General features: G+C 39.9%; 1 protein-coding gene across 1 annotated transcript in view; it reads right to left on the minus strand.

Moving 5' to 3' along the window:
- The window catches only part of mmrn2a (multimerin 2a), a 35,597-nt gene extending 22,156 nt beyond the window's left edge, over positions 1–13,441 (minus strand). The window contains exon 1 of the mRNA XM_007258759.4: positions 12,886–13,441. Coding sequence (XP_007258821.3) covers positions 12,886–13,229 — 344 coding nt within the window. The 5' untranslated portion in view covers positions 13,230–13,441. The remainder of the gene's footprint in view (positions 1–12,885) is intronic.
- Positions 13,442–27,093: the final 13,652 nt, after the last annotated feature.

The following is a 27,093-nucleotide window of genomic DNA, read 5'->3' on the forward strand; positions in this document are numbered from 1 at the left end:
CTAGATGGTTGCTAAGGTGTTGCTATGGTATCCAGGGTGGTTGCTAAGGTGTTGCTAGGTGGTTGCTAAGGTGTTGCTATGGTATCCTGGGTGGTTGCTAAGGTGTTGCTAGGTGGTTGCTAGGCAGTTGCTAAGGTGTTGCTATGGTATCCTGGGTGGTTGCTAAGGTGTTTCTAGGTGGTTGCTAAGGTGTTGCTAGGTGGTTGCTAAGGTGTTGCTATGGTATCCGGGGTGGTTGCTAAGGTGTTGCTAGGTGGTTGCTAGGCGGTTGCTTAAGTGTTGCTATGGTATCCGGGGTGGATGCTATGGTGTGGTTGCTAAGGTGTTGCTAGGTGGTTGCTAAGGTGTTGCTATGGTATCCAGGGTGGTTGCTAAGGTGTTGCTAGGTGGTTGCTAAGGTGTTGCTATGGTATCCAGGGTGGTTGCTAAGGTGTTGCTAGGTGGTTGCTAAGGTGTTGCTAGGTGGTTGCTAAGGTGTTGCTATGGTATCCGGGGTGGTTGCTAAGGTGTTGCTAGGTGGTTGCAAGGTGGTTGTTAAGGTGTTGCTAGGCGGTTGCTAAGCTGTTGCTATGGTGTCTAGGGTGGTTGCTAAGGTGTTGCTAGGTGGTTGCTAAGATGTTGCTATGGTATCTGGGGTGGTTGCTAAGGTGTTGCTAGGTGTACCTAACTGGTCGCTAGGCAGTTGCTACCATTTCTAAAGTGGTTGCTAAGCAGTTGCTAGGCAGTTGCTAACGTTTTCCAGGTGGTTGCTAAGGTGTTGCTATCTGGTTGCTAGGCAGTTGCTAACGTATTACACATGGTTGCTAAGTGGTTGCTAGGCAGTTGCTAATGTTTTCCAGGTGGTTGCTAAGGTGTATCTAACTGGTTCCTAGGCAGTTGTAGATAAAAAGAAAGAGTGTTAAATGTAGAAGTACAGAAAAAGGGAGAGCCTGAAATAGAGAAGTAGAGAGAAAATCAGCGTGAGAAGTAGAGAAAGAACACCCGAGAATGTGAGAAAAAGAGTGACAAGTAGAGAGAAATATTGAGCGAGAGAAAGAGAATTAGGGAAAAAGAGAGATCGAGAAATAAAGAAGTAGAGAAAGAAAAAGGATGTAGTAGAGAGATAGATAGAAAGAGAAAGCAAGACAGAAAAGTAGAGTGAAAGAGAAGTAGAGAGAAGAGCGAGAAATAAAGAGAGAGTAAGAGAGAAATAGAGAAATAGAAAAGTAGAAAGAAAGAGACATAGAAAAGTAGAGAGAGTGAGAAAGAGAGAGTGAGAAATAGAGAAGTAGAGAGAGAGTGAGAATGAGAGAGTGAGAAATAGAGAAGTAGAGAGAGTGAGAAATAGAGACGTAGAGAGAGAGTGAGAAAGAGAGTGAGAAATAGAGAAGTAGAGAGAGAGTGAGAAATAGAGATGTAGAGAGAGAGTGAAAAAGAGAGTGAGAAATATAGAAGTAGAGAGAGTGAGAAATAAAGAGAAATAGAGACGTAGAGAGAGAGTGAAAAAGAGAGTGAGAAATATAGAAGTAGAGAGAGTGAGAAATATAGAAGTAGAGAGAGAGAGTGAGAAATAGAGACGTAGAGAGAGAGTGAGAAAGAGTGAGAAATAGAGAAGTAGAGAGAGTGAGAAATAGAGACGTAGAAAAGAGTGAGAAAGAGAGAGTGAGAAATAGAGAAGTAGAGAGAGAGTGAGAAATAGAGACGTAGAGAGAGAGTGAGAAATAGAGAAGTAGAGAGCAAAAGAGAGAGTGAGAAGTAGAGAGCAAAAGAGAGAGTGAGACAGAGAAGTAGAGAGCAAACGAGAGAGTGAGAAGTAGAGAAGTAGAGAGCAAAAGAAAGAGTGAGAAATAGAGAAGTAGAGAGAGAGTGGGAAAGATAGAGTGAGAATTAGAGAAGTAGAGAGAGAGTGAGAAAGAGAGAGTGAGATAGAGAAGTAGAGAGAGAGTGAGAAATAGAGACGTAGAGAGAGTGAGAAAGAGAGAGTGAGATAGAGAAGTAGAGAGAGAGTGAGAAATAGAGTGAGAAATAGAGACGTAGAGAGAGAGTGAGAAAGAGAGTGAGAAATAGAGGAGTAGAGAGCAAAAGAGAGTGAGAAATAGAGAAGTAGAGAGCAAAAGAGAGAGGGAGAAGTAGAGAAGTAGAGAGCAAAAGAAAGAGTGAGAAATATAGAAATAGAGAGAGAGTGGGAAAGAGAGTGAGAATTAGAGAAGTAGAGAGCGAAAGAGAGAGTGAGAAAGAGAGAGTGGTTGCTAAGCAGTTAATAGGTGGTTGCTAAACCCTGGCTGGGGTGCCGGGGTGTCCAAACTTTTGACTGATAGCTGCTCCATACAGCAGCTCCTCCATACACTCACAGTACTGGAGGAGCAGGGGAGAGAAGGGGTTCCGTGCGCAGAGCTGCTCGTGTGCGAGATGGAACTCTGGGCCCCCCATTCATTTCTATGGGAAAACTTCGTACGAAAATTGTACGAAAACCGTACGTCGTATCGCTTCGCAACCTGCTATTAATTTAAAGATCTCGGTAAGATCTATAAGCTCGCCAAATTTGGTCTTCGTATCTCAAAAATTGTGGCGGTTACGGACGTTTAAAATTTCGCCCCATTCATTCCTATGGGGAAAAAATGCGTACGTTTACGAAGTTTTTACGAAAACCGTACGATAAATCGCTCCAAAAAGCACAAGCACGCTAAGTTGGCATAGGTCCTACGATCCGTGAAAGTTTCGTGATTCTACGTTGAAAGCTCTAGGAGGAGTAGCGTACAGAAAAAAAGGCGTAAGAATAATAATAATAATAATAATAATAAGAAGATTACGAAGAACAAGAAGTTGGCTTTTCCAAGCCAACTTAATAAGAAGATTACGAAGAACAAGAAGTTGGCTTTTCCAAGCCAACTTAATTACATATTTGAAATAAAAATATGCAATGCATTTGAATGGATAAGCAATACAAAAGTAACATATTTACTCATGAAAAGATAAATCTTCTGTGTGGCTTCCACTTCCCCCACCTCCCAGTGGTCTGTTCTATTATGCTTCAATTTCAAGTTTGTCAGGCATTAAGAGTCATTAAGAGTCAAGGGGGAAAAGAAGAAAAAGAAGAGGCAGCGAGATGACGCTCACATGTCGCATGCAGGTAGGACAATGCTTTAAATAACGATTGTTAATTTTTTAACATTTAACTCTTGTGTGCATGACTTAACAAATTTACAACCATTGCTGCAATTAGACATGTTCATACTTGAAGCTGGATCACCAGTTATTTTACATTGTGGATATGGATAGGGATTATTGAATAAATGAATCATAGTCACTCAACTTCAGTCAGCTAAGTGTATTTTACAGTAGACCACATCTTTTAACAGTTTGTTGGCTATCTGCACAACCATGTGTACGGCTGTCTGTGCTGTGAGCTTTATCAGTAAGATAGGAAACACAAAAGCATGGAACGATAAGAAATACCTCCTGCAGTAACTCACTCTGCATGCTGCAATTAATGTTTAGAGAGAGAGAGATAGCCAATCGGATTTTAAAAAAGTATGTGAAGTTCACGTCATCCTGTCTTTAACATTTTTTCAAGAGTTTTCTTTGAAGCATTCAGTATATTTAAAGCAAGATGTGCTCAAGAGTCCTACGGAGCCCGAAAAGGGACATAAAAAAGTGGTGAGCACCAGATATTAAGTGGTGAGCACCACATACTAAGTGGTGAGCACCAGATTATTCACTGGTCTGTACACGACTTCACAGACTGCCACGTTGTGCTGTGCACATTCACTGCAAATCCTCCATCCAGTTATCAAAACCATAGTTATTTACCTAGCCATTTGTAATGTAGGCTGATTTTGCATAGATCTAGCTAGCTAACCTACAGCTAGCTTAAGCTAGCTAAGTTAACTTAGCTCAGAAGGCTTGCATTTTTCTCTGTTCAATATACGGTAGGCTTGGGTAAAAATAGCTGCAGTGAGTGTGTGTGTGTGTGTGTGTGTGTGTGTGTGTGCGCCCAAAAACATTTTCTACAAAAGGATACCTTCTGCCTTGTACACTTCTAATAAGAGTTAGCTAGCTAACTAGCTAGCTGGCTATCGTTAGCTCTGGGCTTATAGCTACCTTTAGCTAGCTAGCTAAAATTTAATGTTAGCTAATCTAGCTAGCTAAAATATTCCATACTAAAATAAAGTAGTTAAGATTAGCTAACCTAGCTTGCTAAAGCATTCCACACTGAAATAAAGTAGTTAATGTTAGCTAACTTAGCTAGCTAAAACATTCCACACTGAAAAAATGTATTTAGCTGTAGCTAATCTAGCTAGCTAAACCATTCCACATTGAAACAAAGTATTTAGCTTTAGCTAAAACAGCTAGCTAGCTAACAACAACAGTTGTTGAAGTTGTTTTTCAGTTTAAACTATGGCTTGCTACCTACCATTATCTGGTGCTCACCACTTAGTATGTGGTGCAAAGCAGATTTATAGAAATCTGTATTAATAATTACCATCAGCTACTGTAATATCAGCTACATAACACACTTGCTCTGCATAACCATGCATTAATTTTCCATTAAAAATGCTATTTAAGTACAGACATGTTTACCAAAGTATATATATTTTTTTGTGCTGTGTTTCTACTTGTTCACTCCATTTGGAACCATTGGAACCACCAAAAGCACTGCCATCTTTAGCCAAATAGACAGCAGGGCATTTGCAAGATGTTTGTGTCATTTGGGTTGGTAATTTACTGATATTTTTGTTCACTGATGCTAACTGTTAAAAGCAGACGAAAGCAAAACACAGTATACAACATCATTGGCATTGAAAAGAAAAGCATTTGGTAATAGCTTAATGACAAGCAGCAGGGCACATTTTAGCACTGTAGCTCAATGTACGTTATGTTTATGCCATTCAGTGATCACTAGATTTAAATTTGGAACAGCTGAAAGGCAGTCATTGAGCAACCATGTGCACTTTAAAGTGAAACAAAGATCCTTCTTAAACAAAGACATACTGATCCAGCAGACACCGCTATGGCAATAAGAGCTGTATCTGTAGAGCAGAAGAGCAGTTTTATCTCAGTGTAACAAATAATTCATCAGGGAACATGGGAAGAGTTTGTCTTGGCAGCACTGCCTGATTAAAACATGATAAATACAAAAGTCTTTCAACACTTCTTCATCCATCCAGTTTCACAATATCACATAAAAAAACGTCTCAATCTTACTAAGATATTCAGAAAAACAAATACGCCTGTCTCGTAAGTTTACAGTTTACAGGAAGTCTTAGAACAAGAGTAAACACACAGAACGAATACAGACCAGTGCTCCTTGTGCAACAGACTCTTTACTGAGAACAGCATTTAGAAATACACATGAAAGAGCTCCTGGTTTTTAGTGTTTGCCTAATTTTCGCTTAGAGCAGAAATTTGTAGAGAAGTCGCGCCCTTCAGGGCCTGGCGGGGTTCCGCACAATTACTTTTCCATGCTCCAGCACACCTCATTTATATCATAAAACTACGTGACAAACCACTGACACATTGACATTGACATACACATTAGGTGTAAATCTGTGAGAACTGTGTTTCTCTCTGATGATTAAATCAGAAAAACATTGCACTTCAAGGCCACAGTCTGACACACCTTGTTTGGAGTAATTCAGACTTTACCAACAATTGCACTTACCCCTCTGAATTCAGATTCCTTTACCAACAATTGCAGTAGCATTTCCAAAGCTTTATACCTTCTGTAAAACGAGCCATAAAAAATAATTCCAGGTTATTTTAATCCTGTGTGAATCAAAATGTGGGTGAATATTCCATCAAAATACTGTACAAAATTAGTTTTCACAAATATTTCATAAGTTTGGAGGTGAGTGAGGAGGCGTTTAGTTTAATTTAGTATGGCACAGATACCTCTATTGTAAACTTCAGGTATTAAACAACATACACCACTCAAATAAAAAAAAACAAGCTGTAGGACTTGAGGCACGATGCTAGTCATATTGTAGCCTGGCCAATATACGTGTTATGAACATGTAGCTGCAAAGTCTCAAACAAACATTTTACTGGCTTATAATGTTGGCTTTCATCAAATGGTTTTGAAAGTGATGGCAGTGTGTAAATTGAGTAGCCACTTCCATCTCGGTCATTTATGTTAAGAGGTTTTATCCTGTGCAATTCACAATTCCTCACATCCTGTTATAAAAATACATTACTCCATCTCTCCATGTAAAACTAATCCTGTGCAAATGGGCTGTTAGACCGAGAAACACAGACAGCTAATCCTATGGCTTGGTATAATATCCAATATTTTAGGTCATCAGAATACATGTATCACTTTCTCACTAAAGTATGACTTGATAAGTCCAAGAAGAACTGTCAAACATGGATTATTTATGTCCATAAAATAATAGATTTCCATCTGTAGACATTGTTATCACTAACAGACAGTTAAAAGGCTTTGGCCTTAGCCAAGTAAGAAAAACAACGCTGGCTGCATTAGAATTGCATACTATACATTAATACTATAGGGTAGCTACTATACTAATCTTAATAGCGCAGGATTGTCAGGTTAGTACACAAATACTAATGTACTAACCTGTTGTGTAGTAACAGGACGGAATGAGGCATTGCTATGCTACCAGATAACATACTGTATGTCAGTGCAAGTTCTCCAGCCTTCAGCTGTTATTTTTTCTAATATTGTTCCAGATATGAGTAGCTCCTGCCTTTTAATTTCATATTACATTGTGGGGCAATATTGTTCATTTAAATCAGGCTTAAAAACGTTTATCTATAAGACAAAAGCAACTCTCTACAATCAGTTGAGTTATATAAAGAAGCCCTGCCCAAAAATCAACACCTTCAAGGTTGAATTTAGCAAATTAATATTTACATTGCAGTCATATTAAATTTTGAACTTAGGGTTGATGAGGCTCTCCCAACTTTCTGAGTAGGAAATTTAACATATAGGGCCTAATCTTCAGCAGTCTGAAAATACCTGCTTCCGTGCAGTGACATCACGGATGGATGTCCCTGTAAGCATTGTGTTCTTCATCTTTGTTGATTCTCTACATTGTGCTAAACTTGTCTTGATTTAACCCTGTTTGACTCTCTATAGAATACAGACCTGACCTTCCCCAATCAGTGTCCTGCCTCAGAGCCTCAGTCCCGGTCACTTCCTGCTTCCCAGCCATGACATCATGGACAGACGTCCCTGTAAGCATTGTGTATGTTATCTTCCCAGATGCTCTGCACTGAGTTATTCTTTACAGTGTAGAGAGAGAGGCCTGCTTCTGAACAATGACATCATAAATTGACATCCCTGTGTTCCTCTCTGAAGGGTCTGTTTCAGATGTGGTGTCTCGCTCTTCCTTTGCTCCTCGTCTGACTCCTCACAGGAAGGAAGTGTCTGACGGAAGCAACAGAAGCATCTTTCTCAGATTCGCTTTTTCAAAAAAAAAAAAAAAATTACAAACCAATTTAATGTAATTGTCTGTTTAGAATATATATCTGGAAATGTCTGGATTTTATTTGCATCCATCACCAAAAATATTAACCACTGAATAACATTTTCTAGCAATCAAGTGGTGATTGGCTGGCCATGAGAATGACTGGTTCATTTTGGGAGTCGGTATTCATGTGGAAAACTCTCTGGAGGGATTAGCAAGTGTAACAAATACAATGGCACCTGTCAAGGGGTGAACTATTATAGGCAGCACATCAACATTAGGCCTTGAAGGTGATTTGTTAAAAATAGAAAAAAACAGGCAAAAAAATAAAAACGAAGAGTTTCTTCAATTTTACCAAATTGAAAACATCTGGAATATAATCAAGCGGAAGATGGATGATCACAAGCCATCAAACCAAGCTGAACTGCTTAAATGTTTGCACCAGGAGTGACATAAAGTTATCCAAAAGCAGCGTGTAAGACTGGTGGAGGAGAACATGCCAATATGCATGAAAACTGCGATTAAACCACTCGAGTCATTACACTAAATACTGATTTCTGAACTCTTAAAACTTTATTGATATGAACTTGTTTTCTTTGCATTATTTGAGGTCTGAAAGCTCTGCATCTTTTTTGTCATTTCAGCCATTTCTTATTTTCTGCAAATAAATGCTCTGACTGACAATATTTTTATTTGGACTTTAGGAGAAATGCTGTCTGTAGTTTAGAGAATAAAACAACAATGTTCATTTTACTCAAACATATACTTATAAATAGAACAATCAGAGAAACTGATTGTCTCCAGAGCTGTATATTTATTACAGACATTTCTTTGTGTTGTGTACCACTCTTTTGATTGTGTACTACTGTAAGTCTTACTGCATTCCATTTTAACAAGATCTTCACATGATATTTATATCTGCAGTCTAGATCCATGGAATTCAGTCAAGAGCATGATTAAGGTGCAGTAATACAGTAAGGCTAGACTTTGTTTTTCTTGGAGTTTTTTTTGTAATTTTTTTTAGCTTCTTACTTAGTCTGACTGCTGGAAAAGATAACATTGGTTTCTTTTTTAATTCAGGAAAGGCTGTGTAACATTATCTGCATTACAACGCTTTAAAATGCAGTGAGTAATGTAGCTAATATTGAGTTAAGCATGAACAGAAATAGAGCTGAGATGAACAATTGAGATCTGGTTGCTTTTGTGTTTGGTTTAGAATAAATTCCATGCAATAATGGCTTATTTGCTGTTCTGAAGCTTGGAAAGTGTGCAGAAACCCTCAACCAGACAAAAGCAGATTACCTAAAGCCAGTGCAAAGTATTGAATGAGTCAAGAGGGGATTGGGAACATAGCAACAGGGTATAAAGGCATGGAGGGAGCAGGCAGGAGAGACAGGTCAGAATATCCTCAGTGCTGAGGTTCATAAGGGGCACCTGAGTGTTGCAGCAGTGCAGTGCACTTCAGTAAGCAGTGGGATGTGACAAGAATGAGCTTAATTCATAGTCAGTTTAGTCAAAGACAGTATGTGTAGCATGTTAACATGTTCTATAGGCTGTTTTTAGCTAAATATAAATGTCTTTGTGTTGATTTAAAATTGAGTCCAAGGTTTCCTATATTTGTTACTCCATTACCACAGTGACTTTAGCTTGATAGAGACCCAGATAACATGGCCATGTCAGCCCTGTATAGGTAGCCCAGCTGGGAAACAGGATGTTTTGTCCTGTGATGGAACTAGTGGAGGTTAAAAACAGGCCCCACCTGGATTGAGCACCCATGATGGGACCCATGTGCAATAAAAGTGGGCTTTTTGAAAGCCCAACTGGGTACCTGAAATAACAAAAGTACAAAACAAAGCCTAATTACAATAACAAGTACAATAACAAAGCCTAATTCTAAGTGTAATTCTAAACACTGTGGCAGTGGCAGTTTTTCATAATGAGGCCATTTTTTTCTTTCAGTCTTTCTGACTCTTGGTGAGAAGTTGATTTTATACCTCATAAAAAAAGCTTTAGTTCTCCAGTGCAGCACTTCACTTCTGTGATCATTCTGTTTTTCTGCATCTGTTCATCATGATCCAGACCCTTCAACTGGCTCTTTCAGAGCTGCTCATGCGTGCCAGTACTCAACACCACAGCAGAAAGCCTCTTCCTCTCTCCCCTGCAGGCCTAGACCCCCCATAGCACCAGATGCTCTTTAATAGGCCCCTTTTTCTTCAGTAAAGATTCACATAATAGATGTTCTGTTTTTTGAACACTAGCCCAGTCCTAAATTATTTGTATTTAATAGATCACTCTGGGCCAAACGCACCATCCAAAGAAAATCCATGCTTATCATACATAGCTTTGTGTTTAGACAGAAACTGAACTCTGCAATGTCTGCTTCTACTGTGCACCATATTATTGTATGCCTCATTTAGAATCATAAATCACATAAGAAGTAAATTTGACTTATTTTGATTTATTTTTGCAGTTTTCACAGTTCTAGTTTGTGGTTATAAGCTCACATTACTTGCAATGGCCTTTCTGTAATGTGAGGGAGTATGGCTGGTAATCACACGGTGGTCCATTATAATTAATTAAATAAAGGTCATTTTTGTATGGGTGGTCATTATTATTTGTCTTCAGTAATTGGGCAAATAAATGTGAACTAAAATGGACAAACTGTATTTTTCTTGGCTCAGTTGAATAATAAGGGTTTAGTACATGAAAGTGACTACTTATGGACTCTTAACTGCTGTTTAAAATCAGTGTTACTAAAACACAGCTGACAATTGGCCCCCTGAATTGTATTGAAATAGTCTTGACTTTGATTTACATGCACCCAGCCTGCTAGCAATTTTTTAAGGCTAATTCTGCATCCCATTTGAACTGGGATGTCGTTATTTCTTAGTTATGAATGGAACATCCCAAAAGGTCACTACAGTCGAGTTCAGTAAAACCAGTGGTATTTTTTTCTCATTAACTGTTTTACACATTACTGTCCAGCTTTTATCTGTGAGCATGTTTCTGTGTTGTTTTAGGTGTTTTAAAAGCCCATATCAATCAGCCGCATTGTATAATTGATAACAGAAACATTATGCATAATATTATCACTAACAGTGCAAACCTGGGAAAATGCTAACAATGCTAACCTGGTACATAAAATTATCTGAATGTTTAACTGAAATCTAGTCAGTTTGGGTGTGAAGTACAGATGCAGCAGATACTTTGAGTGTAAATGAATATGATGCTAAAAGTGCTAAAGCTAATGTGCCCAAAGAGTGCTGTGTGTATCTCTCTGGGAAAACTGGTGGTTGTTTCACTGCTAGATCTCAGCTATTAGTGTTAGCATTGTCCTAGGATATAATTGCTCAAAATGCACAAAAAAAATCATTATACAGTAGAATAGAGTAGAATTTGGCTATAGTTACCTTAGCTAGTTAGACACTCATCACTGAGGTAAAGATACTGAGGTAAAACTGAACAATAATTACAAAAAGAAAAAAGTTATTTGTTGTTTTCTTTCCTCTCAAGTTTTCTTCTTCTTAACCTGAAGAAGTTTGGTTTTCTGTTACCTTAAGCTTAATTTAAAAAGATGCTTAAAATGAGATCTCTGTAAAGCGGCTTCATTGAAACATTTGTTGTGAAAAATGCTATATAAAGAGTGAATTGATGTTTTGCTAGGCTAGGCTAAGCTAGACTATGCTATAGAACAGAACGGGTAGAATATGTCAGAAACCACATGCTCTAAATCGCAACCTGTACATCATTACAGTAATACTGATGACCACAGTCGACTGGAAAGCCCTTTTAAGCAGCATCATTAGGAAGACTTAGAAGACTAAGTAGCTTCTCTAATTACATCAGTTATGAGAGAGAGGCCCTCAGGAGCACACTGCTACAGAGCAATTTGGGAAGTAATGGATGTGCCTCAGTTGTAACAGTGATCGTCTGCAGTGTTTCGGCTCAGCTCTCGTGCAAAGATCAGCACACGCCAACCGCAACCTGGGTCTGATCTCAAAGGAAACCTGCCTGTCCTTTCTGGATAATTAGGATGAATTACTATTGATTAGCTTTGCTTTAAGAGGAAACACATGTGCACCTCTGACACTTTAGGGACATGGAGAGAGAGCCATGCCAAGGGAGCCAGGCCGGTCAGCTCTGACACAGAGCTGTGTTTGTGTACACAGAGTAAGCCTTGTGCGGGCACTCGTACGTACATGCTGGCTGGAGCTCTTAGCCTGTTGTTTAGTTTCTCCGTCAGCTTAGCAGTGATTACAACACAGATCAAGGAGATAGCCGACTGCCTGAGGGACGTTGGGCAGAGTGGTTCAGGCTGATGGAAGAAAGCCTGGTAGAAATCAGGCCCCCTCTCTCTTTCTCTTTCTGCTTTTATAGATTTTGCCTCACAAACTGCTCCTCTGCTTCAAGCTGGGTGGCTTTCCAGCAAAAATAATGAGCTACAAAATCAGCGTATCAGTTCATGCAAGGTTTATAGTACGGATGGTATGAATTAATATAGGCCAGCATGTTTAGTGGGTGCACTTTGGTGGGTGGGTGTGCCTCTAAAACTGCCTACAATATTGTAGTTAATTGTGGACCTCAGTTAAACACAAAAAACACTATTGAATCATTTGTTAGTCAGGTTACTGATGGTATAAATATGCATTGATCTAAATGAAAGAGTCTGAAGATGACCATTTAATCAGTCCTGAACTAGTCATAGATTTTTATTAATTAGTTATCACTATTGTTGTAGTTGCGTGAGCAACATTTAGTAAAACATAGTTTGTGTTTTTGGGCCAAATTGATATTTTTGCACTAGTAAATGTCACATTTATATAGTCAGTGCATTTTTATATCACATTTATACCAAATTTAGTGTGAAATTTTGATGCAGATTTCGCAATTAGAACATTTTAAGACCCTGTTTACACCTGGTCACTTTATGTAAATAGTATCTGGATTATATCCTGATATGATTTTAGCCATTTTCATTTACATTGGTACTCAAATGTGTTTCAGAATAGTCAGATAGATTCTCATCAATCAGAAGTTAAATTCACTCATGGCATCAGAGGCGTGCAGACATAGACATTATTATTAAGATTTTATTGAGGCCGGTTTTAAATGATCTTTTTAAAACCTGAGCGTTTAAAAACGAGTGAAAACAGAATGCCCTGAAATCAGCTCGCACACACCCGACCTCTCTCTTCCTCTGTCACATGACCCCGCGCGGTTACAAGGCACACTAGATGCGCTGTTCAGTTCAGCGAGTCTTCAGCACAGCACACACGGCAACAGTTGTACCGTTTGCCCTCTAAGCCCAACGTGAAATCATTTTGTTGTGCAGTAAAATGTCTCATACAGCACCAAGTGCCCTTTTCCCTTGTCTGACTTTACATACTTTATATAATGTCTGTGTAAAAATTTAATTGAATATAGAAAAATAGTGCACATCTGCACTCATTTATTTTTGGACAAAATGAAGACTTACCCAGTGCGTGTTATAGCGCCATGAGTGCCCGTGTCACCTGAAGCATCTGATGTCTCCTCAGGCAGGCCCAAAGTGGGATGATGACCATGGCTAGGGCCAGTGTGACCATGATCCGAGGGATAATGGACAGTTCCAGAGACATGTGGACTTGGTCGTTGTGGGTCCTGGTGTGGGTGTCTGGCTGTTCCTAAAGCTCCATGTGAACTTCCGTAGTCACCATCCCAGCTTCCATGGTCCTGCATGTCCTTTGATTCCTCCTCAGCCTCTGGGTTCCTGGCCCTGCCATCACAACATGTTGCCAGTAACAGGCCCTGTACCAATACTAGCAGCTTGATCTTCATCATGGTTGTCTGCCTCTCTTGTCCACTGTACACACACAAACACTAACACACACCTTAATCTAGCTGGCCAAGTGTCTGAGACCCAGCAGGAGAAGGAGTTGCTTTAAAGCTGTTGCTACGTGTTGCTTTTTGGAAACTCCCCGCCCCCCCAAACTCAAAAATATCCCTGTCAAGTCCTCTCTCTCATTCTCTCTCTCTCTTTCCCTCACTCATTCTCTTTCTCTAAACCTCCCCTCTGTCCTCTTCCCTCCTCAAGTGCACACACGCACCCCCCCCCCCCCCCTCCACCCAGCTCCCCCACTCTTCTCCACCTCGCATGGTTTCAAAGTCCTCCAACAATCCTCGGAAATGAACCTCCCACCCACTCTCAGTCAGCTCCCTCTGGAAAGGTCACAGGGCTCCGAACAATGAGGCAGAGCTGCACTCCAGCCTGCAAAGCAGCCTCTCTCACACCCCCCTGACCTCCACACACACACACACACACACACACATATGCCCCAACACACACACACACACATGGTGGTCTTCAGGGCCGATGAGGAAGCAGTCCATTTCTCTTGGCAGGTTGCTGGAATTCTTCTGCCCTTATCACTTCTTCTCTGCTCCCCTTTCTCCACCACGGGCCGGCCTGGGTCAGGAAAGGGACGTCAAGTGACGAGGGGGAGTTCGGACATATGCTAAAGGAAGTTTCCAGTGTGTACAACAGGAAGATATAGAGGCAATGACATTTATATGGTCACACAAACCTCGCGGGCCTGCTCGTCTCTCATTGCCTCATTACCTTTTGACCCCACATACACACACACACACACATACATTAACACACTCGCACAGGGAAGCTCCTGAAGCAGTGTTGATTGTGAGAAAGTGGAAGTGTGAGTCAGAGTCAGAATGAGTCAATGTTTTTACTGAAACTATAGAGTTCCTCTGTTTTCTGGATTACATTATCTGTCATACAAATGGGGGTATGTGGTTCTTCAAAGACATATACTAAATGATTCCACATTTCTTGTTCCATCTTTTTTTCTATTTTTAATTTTGATCAATTTGCTGTATTTATATTTGCAATATTTTGTATTGTATTATTGCTTGACCAGTAGTCTTGTCTAGGCACCCTAGCAGGTGCCAAGTGCAACAAATAATAAGTTATTTCCTGTAAAAGCATGTCATTTGTAGCCACGAATTATCATCAAGCAGCAACAAATAATTTCAGAGCATTTAGTTTTTAACATTATACATTCAATTCAATTCAATTTATTTTCTAAACATGGAATTAATGCTCATGGTTGCTCTTATGCTAGGTTTCTAGATTAGCCAGTGTGCTAACCGGAGACATGATTCATGCCTGCAATGAGAAAGGCTTGAGCACACCTATGAGACAACTATGAGACTCGTCATCTGCTGTTGTGATTACGGGATTAGGCTACATTCACACAGAAGTTAAAGTGGTACAATTCTAAATGTTTCATCATGACATGCATATGTTATTTGTGTGGCAGTGTACACAGCATAAAATATACAAAATATAATGTTCTTAATTCCAATTTCAGACACTTTGGCTATGTTCAGACTGTAGGTAAATTTGATTTGCTTAAATCAGATTTGTTGGGATGACAACACTATTATTTACAACTGAACAGATCGAATTTGCATATGTGCATGGGTTGGTCTTCTAAGACACCTGTATTTCTGTCACTCTGTATGTGATGAGGTCTTTGTCTGTCACAATGGAAATCACACAAATGACAGGTTACAATCTAATATGTGTGTTCAGAGGTTCTAGACCGATTTCAAACCACTTCATCTACTTTTAAAAAATACAATGTAATGTTTTTTTCTGCCCACACTGTTCTTATCACACTTAAGATATGCCTGATTTGGGCTGTCAGTTTAAATATAGCCTTAGGCTAACAGATGTTTTATTTGTGTGGCAGTGTGAACAGCAAAAAACTCATTGAAACTGACATTTACAAATCCAGTTTGGGAAACTTTCATATGTGATGTCGAAATCGGATACATATTCAATTCACTGCAGAGCCTCTCAGTCTAAACAGGCAGATCAGAATTCATGCAACTTTTAACACAAGTAGAAGAAAGGTGAGGAGAAGGGAAAATAAATGTCATTAAGGTCGCAGCTGATGTATTCCCGGCACCCACAATTATCAATACACACTAAGGTAATTGGGTGATAAAACAGAAATCAGAAAGAGAAAGAAAAGAAACACATATTGATTTATGTGACTGTTGTACATGTGTGAACAATGGGCTACTATGGCAGAATCTTCACTGCACAGAGCCACTTCCCAGCACAATTATGGAAAATGGGGTATTCTTGTTTTATGGTTAATATTATTATCATTAGACCAGCAGAAGCTATCGAGTATTTCATTACTTTGTCGGCTGATATAAGTCCAATAGAGATATCCATTGTTACAGATGAGTCATATCTCTATCTGTTATGTTCATCACACAGATCTCCATCACATTAGCTTGTATCAGTTTATTACGGAAATGTAGTGTGATCGTGTACTTTGGCCTGATTTTCTTGAGTTCTGAGAAAAGGAGTTCTGAGAAAAGGAGTAGGCTAAAGCTGAACTAGACCTGCTTTCTGTTTAAAAGTATTTTTTATACAGAAACAAACCTCACTGCCAAACTTCAAATGGCAGGAAGTGTTTGCTTCTAGTTCAGACAGTCAAGCATTTACACAAATAGCACCTCTGATCTCAGATAAATACTGACCGCTCAAATATTTAGCCTTGTTTCAGCCTATTACACAGTAATTACATGGAATACAGAACATACTGGACTATAAAGAAGGACTGTAAGTAAGTAAGAAATATGAAAGTGTAAGTAAGAAATAAAAGTAAATGCATTTAATGGGTAAATAACTAAATAGAATATTAGAAAATGCACAGTTTAATAAATGCAGGTTCATTCATTAGAGTCAAATTAAACATTTATTCCACATTATCAGCAGCTGTATTCACACCCAGTGTTCAGACAGCTGTGGAAGATTAAAGGGACTCCCTAGAGCAGATGGTCCAGATGTAAGATGTTCACAGTGCACAGCGGGGGGCAGCACCTCTACTATAAATGGAACAGAGACAGGAACTTAAGCTTGTTTTCAGCGCAACCTTGTGGCAGAAAGAAATACATTTTGCTCCGTTTTTTTCACACACCTCTTTTTAAACATGGTCCTTTATGGACCCTACAGAAAATCATCAGAAAAGTAATCTTATGTGTATTTTATATGCTGTGAGCTGTAAAATCCTCTCAGAGGAAATAAATTGTCTAAATAAGATCTTATGTTTATCTACTGTATTTCTTCTACACATGGTTAAGACATGTTTAAAACCTGTCTGAGATTTAAGCTACTTTTACCTGTTTCTGAAACAACTCTTTAATTTTCTCTCTTTGAACAAAATAGTTGTATACTACTACTTCACTTCAAATTCGTCTATCATGCAAAAAATTAGACAAATATCAGCTTTTAAATCCTTAAAATATTTAGAACTTCACTGTCTCAGAGAAGACTTACATATTTTGCTCTCAGTCACTTAGTATGATAATCCTTATTTAACTAACATTTAAGATCTCATCATTTTCTTTTCTAACAGTGTACAGTTCATATTATTGTTCACTCATAATTAGACATCTGTAAGGAGCAGTAAAGTTCTATATTTTCTTAGTAAAAACACAATGAATATCTCTAAATATATTACATGTCAAATATAAGTTTTAGCTCTATAAGAGTGAACCAAATAAAGTGTAAAACAGAGAGAGGCTGGGTCCTGTAAACAAAACAACAGTAACAGTAACTGACCAAAGGTGAAAACAACTGACAGACTTTCGAACCAATAAGAACACAGCATGGGCGGGACTGTATCAGCCTGAACTCTTCTCTGATTGCAGGATCTTAAGGCGCGCGCTCTTCTAACTGTTCAAAAGCAGTTAAAGTCTAGCTCGTTAAAACCCTACAGGTGTGGCTGAAGTTTACGAGGTAAATATTCGCAGTATGAGAATTTACTGTCTGTATATCATGTTTATTCACGGCACTGACTAACATTTCAGCTAAGTACTAGGTGTATAGAATATTACAGGCACAGAATCTGAGGAAAGCCCAGCAGCAAAACATTGGGTGATAAAAGTCAAGCTGAGGACTTTCAACTGATGTAATAGAGTTTAAATCCCTGCACCAGTGTAAGGTCATAATTTAAAAACTGGTTTGGTTGAAGTTTAAAGTTTTTTTTGTTTGAAGGGCCTCTGCTGCAGAAATGTTTATCCATAGAAAATCTTAGTTTTTATTTTATTTTTATTGTATTACTGATTTATTTCTAATTCCTAAATTATTCCATATATATGTGATGTCAGCCTTCATTAGATATACCAGATATTAAACAAAACCCCTTTAAAAACACATAAAATAACTTAAAATAACAGGTGTGGTCCACTAATGTGTGGACAAGGGGTTGATTCAATCTTATTTTCTACTATATCTAGTGGCCTAAACAAAGAAAAACAAGGAACAAAACACATACTAGTACAGCAATCCCAGTCAGCATTGGATATGTAGGATATCTAGATGATGTGTCTAGTAGGTTTTCCTAGAAATATATCGTTGCACCATTCTTAATTAGGTTCTTAATTAAATTCTATATAATTGTATGCATAGTTGGCACACATAGAAACACTACAGCATGACTTGCGTGTATTTTCTTCCCGTTCACTGACCAGCGGCTAGCTAAATGTCACAGGCACACGTCCAACATTCAGAATTCTTTGTAACAAGCTTGCTTTGTTTCTGCCCCCAGAGACAGAGAAACATAAAAAGACTCTGGTCCAGAGAATTTCAGCCCACTTCTAGCATTTTCCACTCGCTGTAGCACTCAAACAGGAAGGCAGGATGAGCAGAAGTATCTCAGTCATGCACAGTTCTCTTCTATAGCCTTTCTATAGATTAAGTAAAGCATTCAACGTTTTGTTTGAGGAGGCCTTCCAGGTGCATGTTCGGCCTCTTGTTTTTTTAGGCTTGACTTGGCTTGGTTGACAGGGCTTGATTTCACAGATGATTTTCTCTGGTCTTTCTATATTTAGCTTCAATCTTCCCAACTTTAGTCATGTAGCTAGTGCCAGGTTCAAAGTTGTCAGTTGTTTTGCTGTTCTCACTAAACAACTGGTTTTGCTGTTATCACAATTCTTTCAGTTTTTGAGACTTTTACAGTACATGACTGATCAGCGACAGGGTCACAAATTACACACTTTCTGGCTGTGGAAAATCACAGACTCACCTCACAGCTCTCCAGAAACACAATTATCACGAGAACATGGACTAGCCATGCCATGCCAGAGAATCCCCAGAGAGGAGAATACGCACTTGTAGTGAGTCCAACATTAATGTGTTAAAAATTAAGCAGCTGAGTAAAATTAGGGTTAATAATTGTCTTGTTCATATTATCGTGAAATATGTACTAATGTCCTCAACACAGAACAATATCCAATGTTTCAGTACTGGAGACATAATGTGTTACGGTTTTAAACTCCAGTCTTAAACCTTTAAAATGAGTGCTCTGCCTGGAACTCTAATATCAGATTACCAACCAGTCAGCTCGCAGAAGCAGAGATGCAGCCTCTTTAGTGTATAAAATTAGTTTACTGTAGAAAAATGGAAACAATTGAATGCTTTCATTGCTAAAATACATTATTGTTCTTTCTAAAATTAAAGAAATACTCAGACAATTAAATTATTAATATGTGTAATTTAAGTTTTTAGCTTTTATCTCTATTCACCCCCATTCATTGAGGACTCACTCGTGGGCTCCCAGTGGGCTCTCGTGGGTTCACTCCCAGTCGCCGACTAGGTCAGATATTTAGCATGCCAAATATTTGCCGGGTGTCTGTGACTCAGTCAGTTTTGTCTGCAATCAACGAAAAACTGTCAGCGACTATAAAAATGGGCTAAAATCAGGTAGTGAGAACCTGGCATTGACTGCTGCATTCCCTTTACTGGTTTCACAGAATGCTTACAAACCAGCCTTTTTTAGCATGGTTTGCTAATTGTGTGAGGAGCTAGGATCATGAGTACTGGTGAATAAATCATACAAGGAATTACCACCCAAAGACAAGGAGCATCAGCATTTAATGCAGTTGACCTCATATGCATATCCCACAGGTCAGTCCAATGTTCTTCAGCCCCATGCCTTTTGATATCTCAGTGTATATTAATAATAATTACTTTAGCTTATATTCTCTTACCCATTTTGTTCAGTTTTGCATATGTTAAAAGCTTCAAAAAAGTCCTTAAGTCATATGATCAGCCCATGCTACAGTGGTGAGTCACTACACCTTCCAGGATCAGATAAGCCTGCGGATTCTGTGTGTCTGTAGTTTGAGGCAGCTTTGCTGTACAATAGTGTTGTAATATTAATGAGGACTTTGTCTGCATTCTGCAGGAACTGCGTGTGTGAGTGTTTCTGATGGTAAACGTTTGGCAACGCTTTGATAGAAAAATGAGTCCCAAGGTCTAGACATAATGGAGTTAAAAATATTAAATTTCACAATCAATTCTGTTTTTCAATCCAAGACAATACTCATGTATAATAATAACTGTGCATTAAAACTAAGTATCTACAATTGACTGAAGTTGCAGTGTAATAAGAGTTATCAGTTTTCAGGCCAGTGCAATATGCTGTGTTTTGTTTGAGTGTATTAAAATAATGCATTTTTCTGTGTAGTTTTAGTGACTTAGTGACTTTTTAGTTTTGCTCACACTCACAGACATTCCATGTTGCAAAAATTAATTTCAGGGAGGTACCTCCAGATGGATGGATAAATGGATGGATGGATAGATCTGCGGGCATCAGGGAGCTGTTATTGATATTCGGTAGACTCCCACGATTCTGTGAGACTTAAGACTTATGCACTCATTTTATGTGGCTGCTGCAAGATCAAAATTGGCAATGTGTGCACTTCCTGGTCTCCCTCTGGCCTCCATCAGTTCAAACTACATTTCCCATGACCCCCTGTTTTCTGAGGCTTCTGTTAAATGCTCCATCAGCCAATCATTACACCTGTGACTAATTACTCTCCTGTGCATTAAACTTTGTTTATATCTTTGTTACTAAAAGTATTGCTCACTTTGTTTCTGCATGTTCTTTTTATGTCTGTTTCTAATTGAACATGGTTCTCTGTTTAGACTGTCTTTGTTGGCTTTGGTCACTCAACTTATGACTCAAACTTTCTAGTAATTTCTAGTAATACTTGCTCATTTACCATCTGTGAGCTTTGTTATCTTTCCTTTATATTTTATGCTCCATTCTTGGCTAAACAATCGTTACATAAATGCATTATAAATATTTTAAAGCTACATGTTAGGAATGAATGTCATAAATCATGAGCGGTGTGTGTTGTTCTGCTCTCATGGCTAATATCTCAGAGGTAATATTCTTTATGTCTCTTTATTGCTTATTGATTTTGTTTGGCAGGCTCATGGATCGGCCTGTGTTGGAAGGGGCTCCACCTCAGGTTCTCCTCTCGCCAGTGGCACTGTAGATGTACAATGAAGCTAAGTGGCAGGGTGGGGCTGTCACGACACTTCTCTGCTGTCAGTCATCTCATGCTGTAAACATTCTGTTGCTGACAAACATGAAAAACAAGGTAACATAGAGATCACGCAAGACGTAAATCAATTTTGAAATTTGACCCACTCTTATGCTGACTGTCAGTAAGGGAGCAGCTACACCAATGCAGCACGCACACACACATACACTCAGTGCCTGTAATGAGAAAGAGAAGGGCATTAGGAGTGAAGTTTGATTTCTGTAGAGTAATAGAGAGAAGTGCTTGGTTTAGTAGAGCTTGCTAATATTCCTTTATGGACTCTTAAAGAGAGTCAGTGAGGAAACCACTGCCAATCCATTAGCTCTCAGTGTTATATAGGATGTATCAGCATACAAACCTGACTATTAACTGTTTTAACTTTTTTCAATTATAGTCATTTTATTACAGCTGACGTTTATGTGAAGAAATATAATTTGGCAATTTTATATGATAAGATTTACTTTTATTAATTGTAAATGATAAAGCTAATGTGTTTTTTCAAATAATAATTATGGTTAGGTAGAATATACAGTGTGTAGGTATGGAACAATATAGTCCATAAATCAACAGTACAAAAGACAATTGATAAAGGTAAAGGGAAGTAATATAATACAGGAAATTGACAAATCCTGCACCTAACAGCTGGGGTTATGCATAGGGCTCAGCCAGGATCTACTACTCACTCAACTAACAACAATAGCAAAACCACCACAATCTGATACTGGCTCGACAAGAATCCAGAAGCACAGCCTAACACTATGTTCATGGTCCATTGCCTCAACTGCCAAGTAACAGACCTACCAAAAAATAACCTATGAACACACAGAATCCCTCCTTAATCTAAGCTCACTTCCTTTAACTATGGCAACAACACACTTACCTAAGCACAATCACACACAATAAATCACATTATAAGTTGCGTGAGCAGAACACAGCAACCACTACCATCTGATACTGGCTCGACAAGAATCCAGAAGCATAGCGAACTATGTTCATGGTCCGTGCCTCAACTGCCAAGTACTCAGACGTCTACAAAAACTCATGAGACAAATTATTACAAGAGCAGGACCACACCAATCCCCTTCATCCAAACTCTAACACAAACTTCAGTGCAAGCTCTTCTCAGGGGTCATCAAGCAGGCACCTTCCTTCGTCAGTGTTTCGCTGAATTAGGCCCACGACACCTCCAGAAGGCTCAACAGTGAAGTCTGGCGTCCCAGACCCACCCCCCTCCAAGCCTGCTGTAGAAGCACAAACTCATTCCCTTCCCCACGTAGCCTCAGCCCTTCTGAACCACAACCACTGACTAGATCTTTCAGCTACATCTGACAACTCCTTCACTACAGTCCTTAGCACACGACCTCTAATTCCGAATTCAGACAGCAGTCTTGTGGCAGACTTCGCAACAAAGCCTCTAGTACCTACCTCTACCGGTCTAATATACGCTTGCCACCCACGCTCTCTCACCTCAGCCACCAAGTCTGTATACTTCAGCCTTTTCCTTTCATAAGCTCCATCTACCTCGTCTTCAATCGGAACAGTCAGCTCTATAAAATACACTATCCGCTTACTTTCAGAGTACAACACTACATCCGGCCTCAAGGTTGTAACCAGAATGCACTCTGGGATCTGCAGTTTACTACCTACATCCACTAATAACTTCCAATCTCGTGCATTGGCCCACTTACCAGCAGTTTTCAAGCACTGTGCTGTTTCTCCACTATGCTGCCCCTCACGCACAAACGTGATTACCCTACTGCAACCTACCACGGGCATGTTATTAACTTCTAACCGTTTCTTATCAAGTGCACCTGCAAGAGATCTAAGTACCTGATTATGCCTCCATGTGTAGCGCCCCTGGGATAGACTCACCTTACATGCCGACAAAATGTGCTTCAGCGTGCCACTTCCTGCACATAGCTTACAACTTGGATCCTCACCCACCCACTGAGCAAGGTTTTGTGGCGTTGGCAGAACATCATATGTAGCTCCCAAAAGAAACTTTATACGGCCTGTATCCAATCCCCATAACTCTCGCCAGGTGATTCTCCGCTTCTCTACACTTTCCCATCTCATCCACTGCCCCTGTTTACTCTGCCCTGCTGCTTTTGCCCTCCTTGCTTCCTCCTCCTGCTCACGAATAAACCCTGTAACCATACGCCTTTTCTCAGGTGATGTGGCCTTGCCGAATGCTTTCCAAGAATCACCTAAACCTAATCCTGCCCTCCCATTTTGCACCTGCCCCACAACATCCCTGTGCTCCAGTGCCCTCCTTGCGGCTTGAGTAGCTTCTCGAGCATTCCACTTTCTCCCAGACCTAGTCACTGGTGCTGTTGCTTTAACCAGCCCGTCTTTTGACCCTAACAACTGCATTTCACGTCCTACCTTAGCACATTTGAACTCCTCAACCAAGCTCGTCAACGGCAGTTCCAGCATCCCTCTCCCACACCACGCCACACTACTAAGGCAACGCGGCACCCCCAACCATGTCCTTATAGCCTTGCTCATAACCCTTTCTAACCTCTCAACCTCAGAAATCGGAATATCATAAACTGTAAGTGGCCACCTTAGACGAGGCAACAAACCAAACTGCAGACACCACAATTTTAATTTACCTGGCAGAAAAGACTTATCGATTCTATTAATGGCCTCCACCATATCTGTCCTCAACCCTTCCACCTGCTCTTTATCATTCAGTGCTGCAGTATACCACCTACCTAAACTCTTAACTGGCTTTTCCAATATAGATGGTATGACTTCTCCCTCCATCATAAACCTTTCTTGTATCAATTTCCCTTTAACAATTGATACACTCCTAGACTTGCTCGGTTTAACTTTCATCCTAGCCAGCCTAAGATTATCATTTAACTTCCCTAGCAGTCGCCGGGTACATGGCACCGTGGTCGTTAATGTTGTCATATCGTCCATAAACGCCCTAACTGGTGGGAGCCGGGTGCCATCATGCAGCCTCTCCCCGCCTACGACCCACTTAGAAGCCCTAATAATCACCTCCATTGCCATCGTAAACGCTAGCGGTGAAATTGTACAACCTGCCATTATACCTATTTCCAGTCGTTGCCAAGATGTGACACACTCCCCTACACTAAAGCAAAACTGTATGTCTTCAAAATAGGCTTTAACTAACCTTGAAATCTCTTCTGGAACCCTAAAAAAATTTAATGCCTTCCATAACAATGCATGCGGTACCGAACCAAAAGCATTAGCCAGATCTAAAAACACCACATGTAGATCCTTTTTCTCGGCTCTTGCTGTTTGAATCTGATGCCAAATCATACTATTATGCTCTATGCAACCAGAAAAACCTGCAATTCCTGCCTTTTGTACAGACGTATCAATTAAATTATTTCTTTTCAGGTACGTTGCTAGTCTACGTGCAACCACACTAAAGAAGATCTTACCCTCCACATTCAACAAGCTTATGGGACGGAACTGATCAATAGCCACAGAATCCTTTTCTTTTGGGATAAGAACACCACCTGCTCTGCGCCACTCCTTTGGAATAATCCCCTTCTTCCACAGTTTCCATAGAAACTTCAAAACATCTGGTGCACTTTTATATAATCTATATGGAACCCCATTTGGCCCTGGGGCAGAACCTGCCTTTGCAGCCTTCACCACCTCCTGAACCTCACTCCACCTAGGGGGGTTAACATCCATTTTCCACTCTATATCACCTAACGGCGGCATGTCTGCTGGTAGGTCCAGGTCGCTAGACCTTTCCTTCTCTGTGTAAACACTCTTAAAGTGCTCCTCCAACTCCCTCTTTCCGACCTTTAGATTTCCTGATTTCTCCTTACTAAACAGACTCTTAACAAACCTAAATGGATCTCTAAAGAACTCTATCCTAGCACGCTCCTTCTTCTTCCTCCTTTTCCTCATAGCCTCTGCTCTCCGCAATTTTACCAACTTACTTCTCAACTCCTCCTGCAATAACTCAATGCCCTCTCTTTCTGCCTCATTCCCCTTCTTCCACTTCTTTCTGAGTAACCTTGATTCCTTAACCAGTTTTTCTATTTCTACCTGCCGCCTTGATTTAACTACATCTTGACACTTTACGTTCCTCTGCACAACACCAAATCTTGCCATTCCATAATCATAAATGACTTTACCTAGCCTGTTCAATTTACTCTCTGCTGTTCCCTTCAAACCCTCAAGCATACCTTTCAAATCATCATTAATACTCCTCCATGCCATCTTGTCTCCTGTGCCTGGCCATTTAACTTTGGATCTTTGACCGATACCTTTCTCCCTACCCATCTGCTTTCCCTTAGCCTTTGACCTATCAACACCTCCTTCATCCTCCACTCCTTCTGTGCTTAAGTTAGCCTCCCTAGTATCAAAGGTATTGATATCCTGCGTACTGTGGCACGTAACCTGCCGCTGGACTTCAGCCGACTGACTCAAACAATTCTGTTCAAAGTATTGTTCAATGCGGGGCCCCTGCACTCCTTCACTCAAGCACCTCATCTTTCCTTGGTGTATCCTCAGCCCTCTCACTGATGTGACCTTGCTCCACCCACACACACAGGTCAGCAACTCCTTTCCACTTACCATCCCACCTGCCTCTATGCTTAACCCACTTCTCGTAGTCATGTCCGTTCCAGAGTCCGTAACAATGTTATCCGCCTGTGAGTCATCTTCCACCCCTGCTCTCGCTGACTCCTGGGGTATTGCTTTTTTCTTTTTCAATGTAGCTTGCTTGGTTGCACACACATGGTTAACCATGGTGGCTGCTACCATGGATTGCCAGCCCATGGCAGCACCGTTAGGGTGCAAATTTCTTTTGCTCTTCTCTTTCATAATCCTAAACTTAATCTCATGACAGCTCTGAGTATGAAAACTGTGTGAAAAAAGTGTACAGCGTACGCTGAACAAAAACAGTGCTTTAATAGGGCTATATGTTTCTGAAATCTTACCAAATTTAAGTTAAGATTCTTACAAAAGAGTGAATGCTTGCTTCTCTTACAATATGAACCCCAATATCTGCCCATTTTAAAAGAGAGTCCTTGTACCCTGTTGACGAGTAGGTGCTTTACTTGTAATTCTCAGACTTATGTCCACTGCAGTGGACGAAAAAAAATGCTAGTTCTCAGGAGGATATACACAGACCATTAATAGTCATTTGTACATTTTATATCATTGCACCTCATTATGAAAGACCAAATCAAAAACACATTTTCAAGTGTTAATATACATAAAAAATCACATTATCATTAGCTCTTTGTTAGCTCCTTATTTAAACATACTGGTACTGGTGTTACAAGCTGTTATCACTATTAGCAACAGCTGTGGTCTACTTAACTGTCAAAGACCTGAAGATGAAGATGGAAAGCACTTATGTGACATTTAGCATGTTAGTGATAATTGGGCTTCTTTGGAATTTTGACACCTCTTAAAAAATGCATGCACTACAAAGAGATGGATGAGATTACTTATGTGTGAGGAACGTTTTACTTTAAGTACAGACTCTTTACCAATGTAAAGGGCCTGCATGTGTTCAGCAAAGTTATTTAAGTTTCCATCATTTCCACAAATGCTCAGCTGATCATTTTGCTGTCATTTAAAGACCCATGTTAAAGCCATCCATGTAATAACATTTTTCTGAAAGGCTTCTAAAATGCTTAAAGGTAACTATCCACCCAGCAGCTGCTGTATACAGTGATATCATAAAGACAGTTTTTCCATTTCCAATAATGCAGTGCTTTATCTCTTCCCTTGGGTCTAATGGGATGGGCTTGATATGACTTTTCCTTTGAGTTGCCTTTGCAACAGTGATCTTACACCAGTCAGAGGGTGTTGTCTGCCTTCAGTCTGAGCACATTTTGGATCGATGACATTCTTCTGTGTTTTGCCACAGTCTTACAGTAAATGCAGTCAGCTGATTCAGTATTCATTCAGTCTCTAAGCATCCTGTTCTTCAGTGGTCAGAGATGAAGGAAAAGCAGGAATTGGAGTCTTAGGTCCAATCCCATTTCACCCCTTGGCCCTAACACTTACCCCTACCCATTATTTTCGAGTGTAACTCTTCCCCTTGGGACAGAGTTACAAGGGAAAGGGGTAAAGTCCTCCTCCATAAAATTGGGACAACCCTTTAAGCACCTGATACGTCATCTCAGGGGCACTAAAGTTCAGTAACCTAGCTGCTGGTTAACTAGTTAACTTTAGGGTCTTCAGAAAGCTTTATAAGCTATTACTTTTTTTTTTTTCGTTCTGCCTTAAATGCAGCAGCTTCTGCTGTCTGTTGGAACGG

Source organism: Astyanax mexicanus, chromosome 7 (genome assembly GCF_023375975.1).
Source record: "Astyanax mexicanus isolate ESR-SI-001 chromosome 7, AstMex3_surface, whole genome shotgun sequence".
NCBI lineage: Eukaryota > Metazoa > Chordata > Actinopteri > Characiformes > Acestrorhamphidae > Astyanax > Astyanax mexicanus.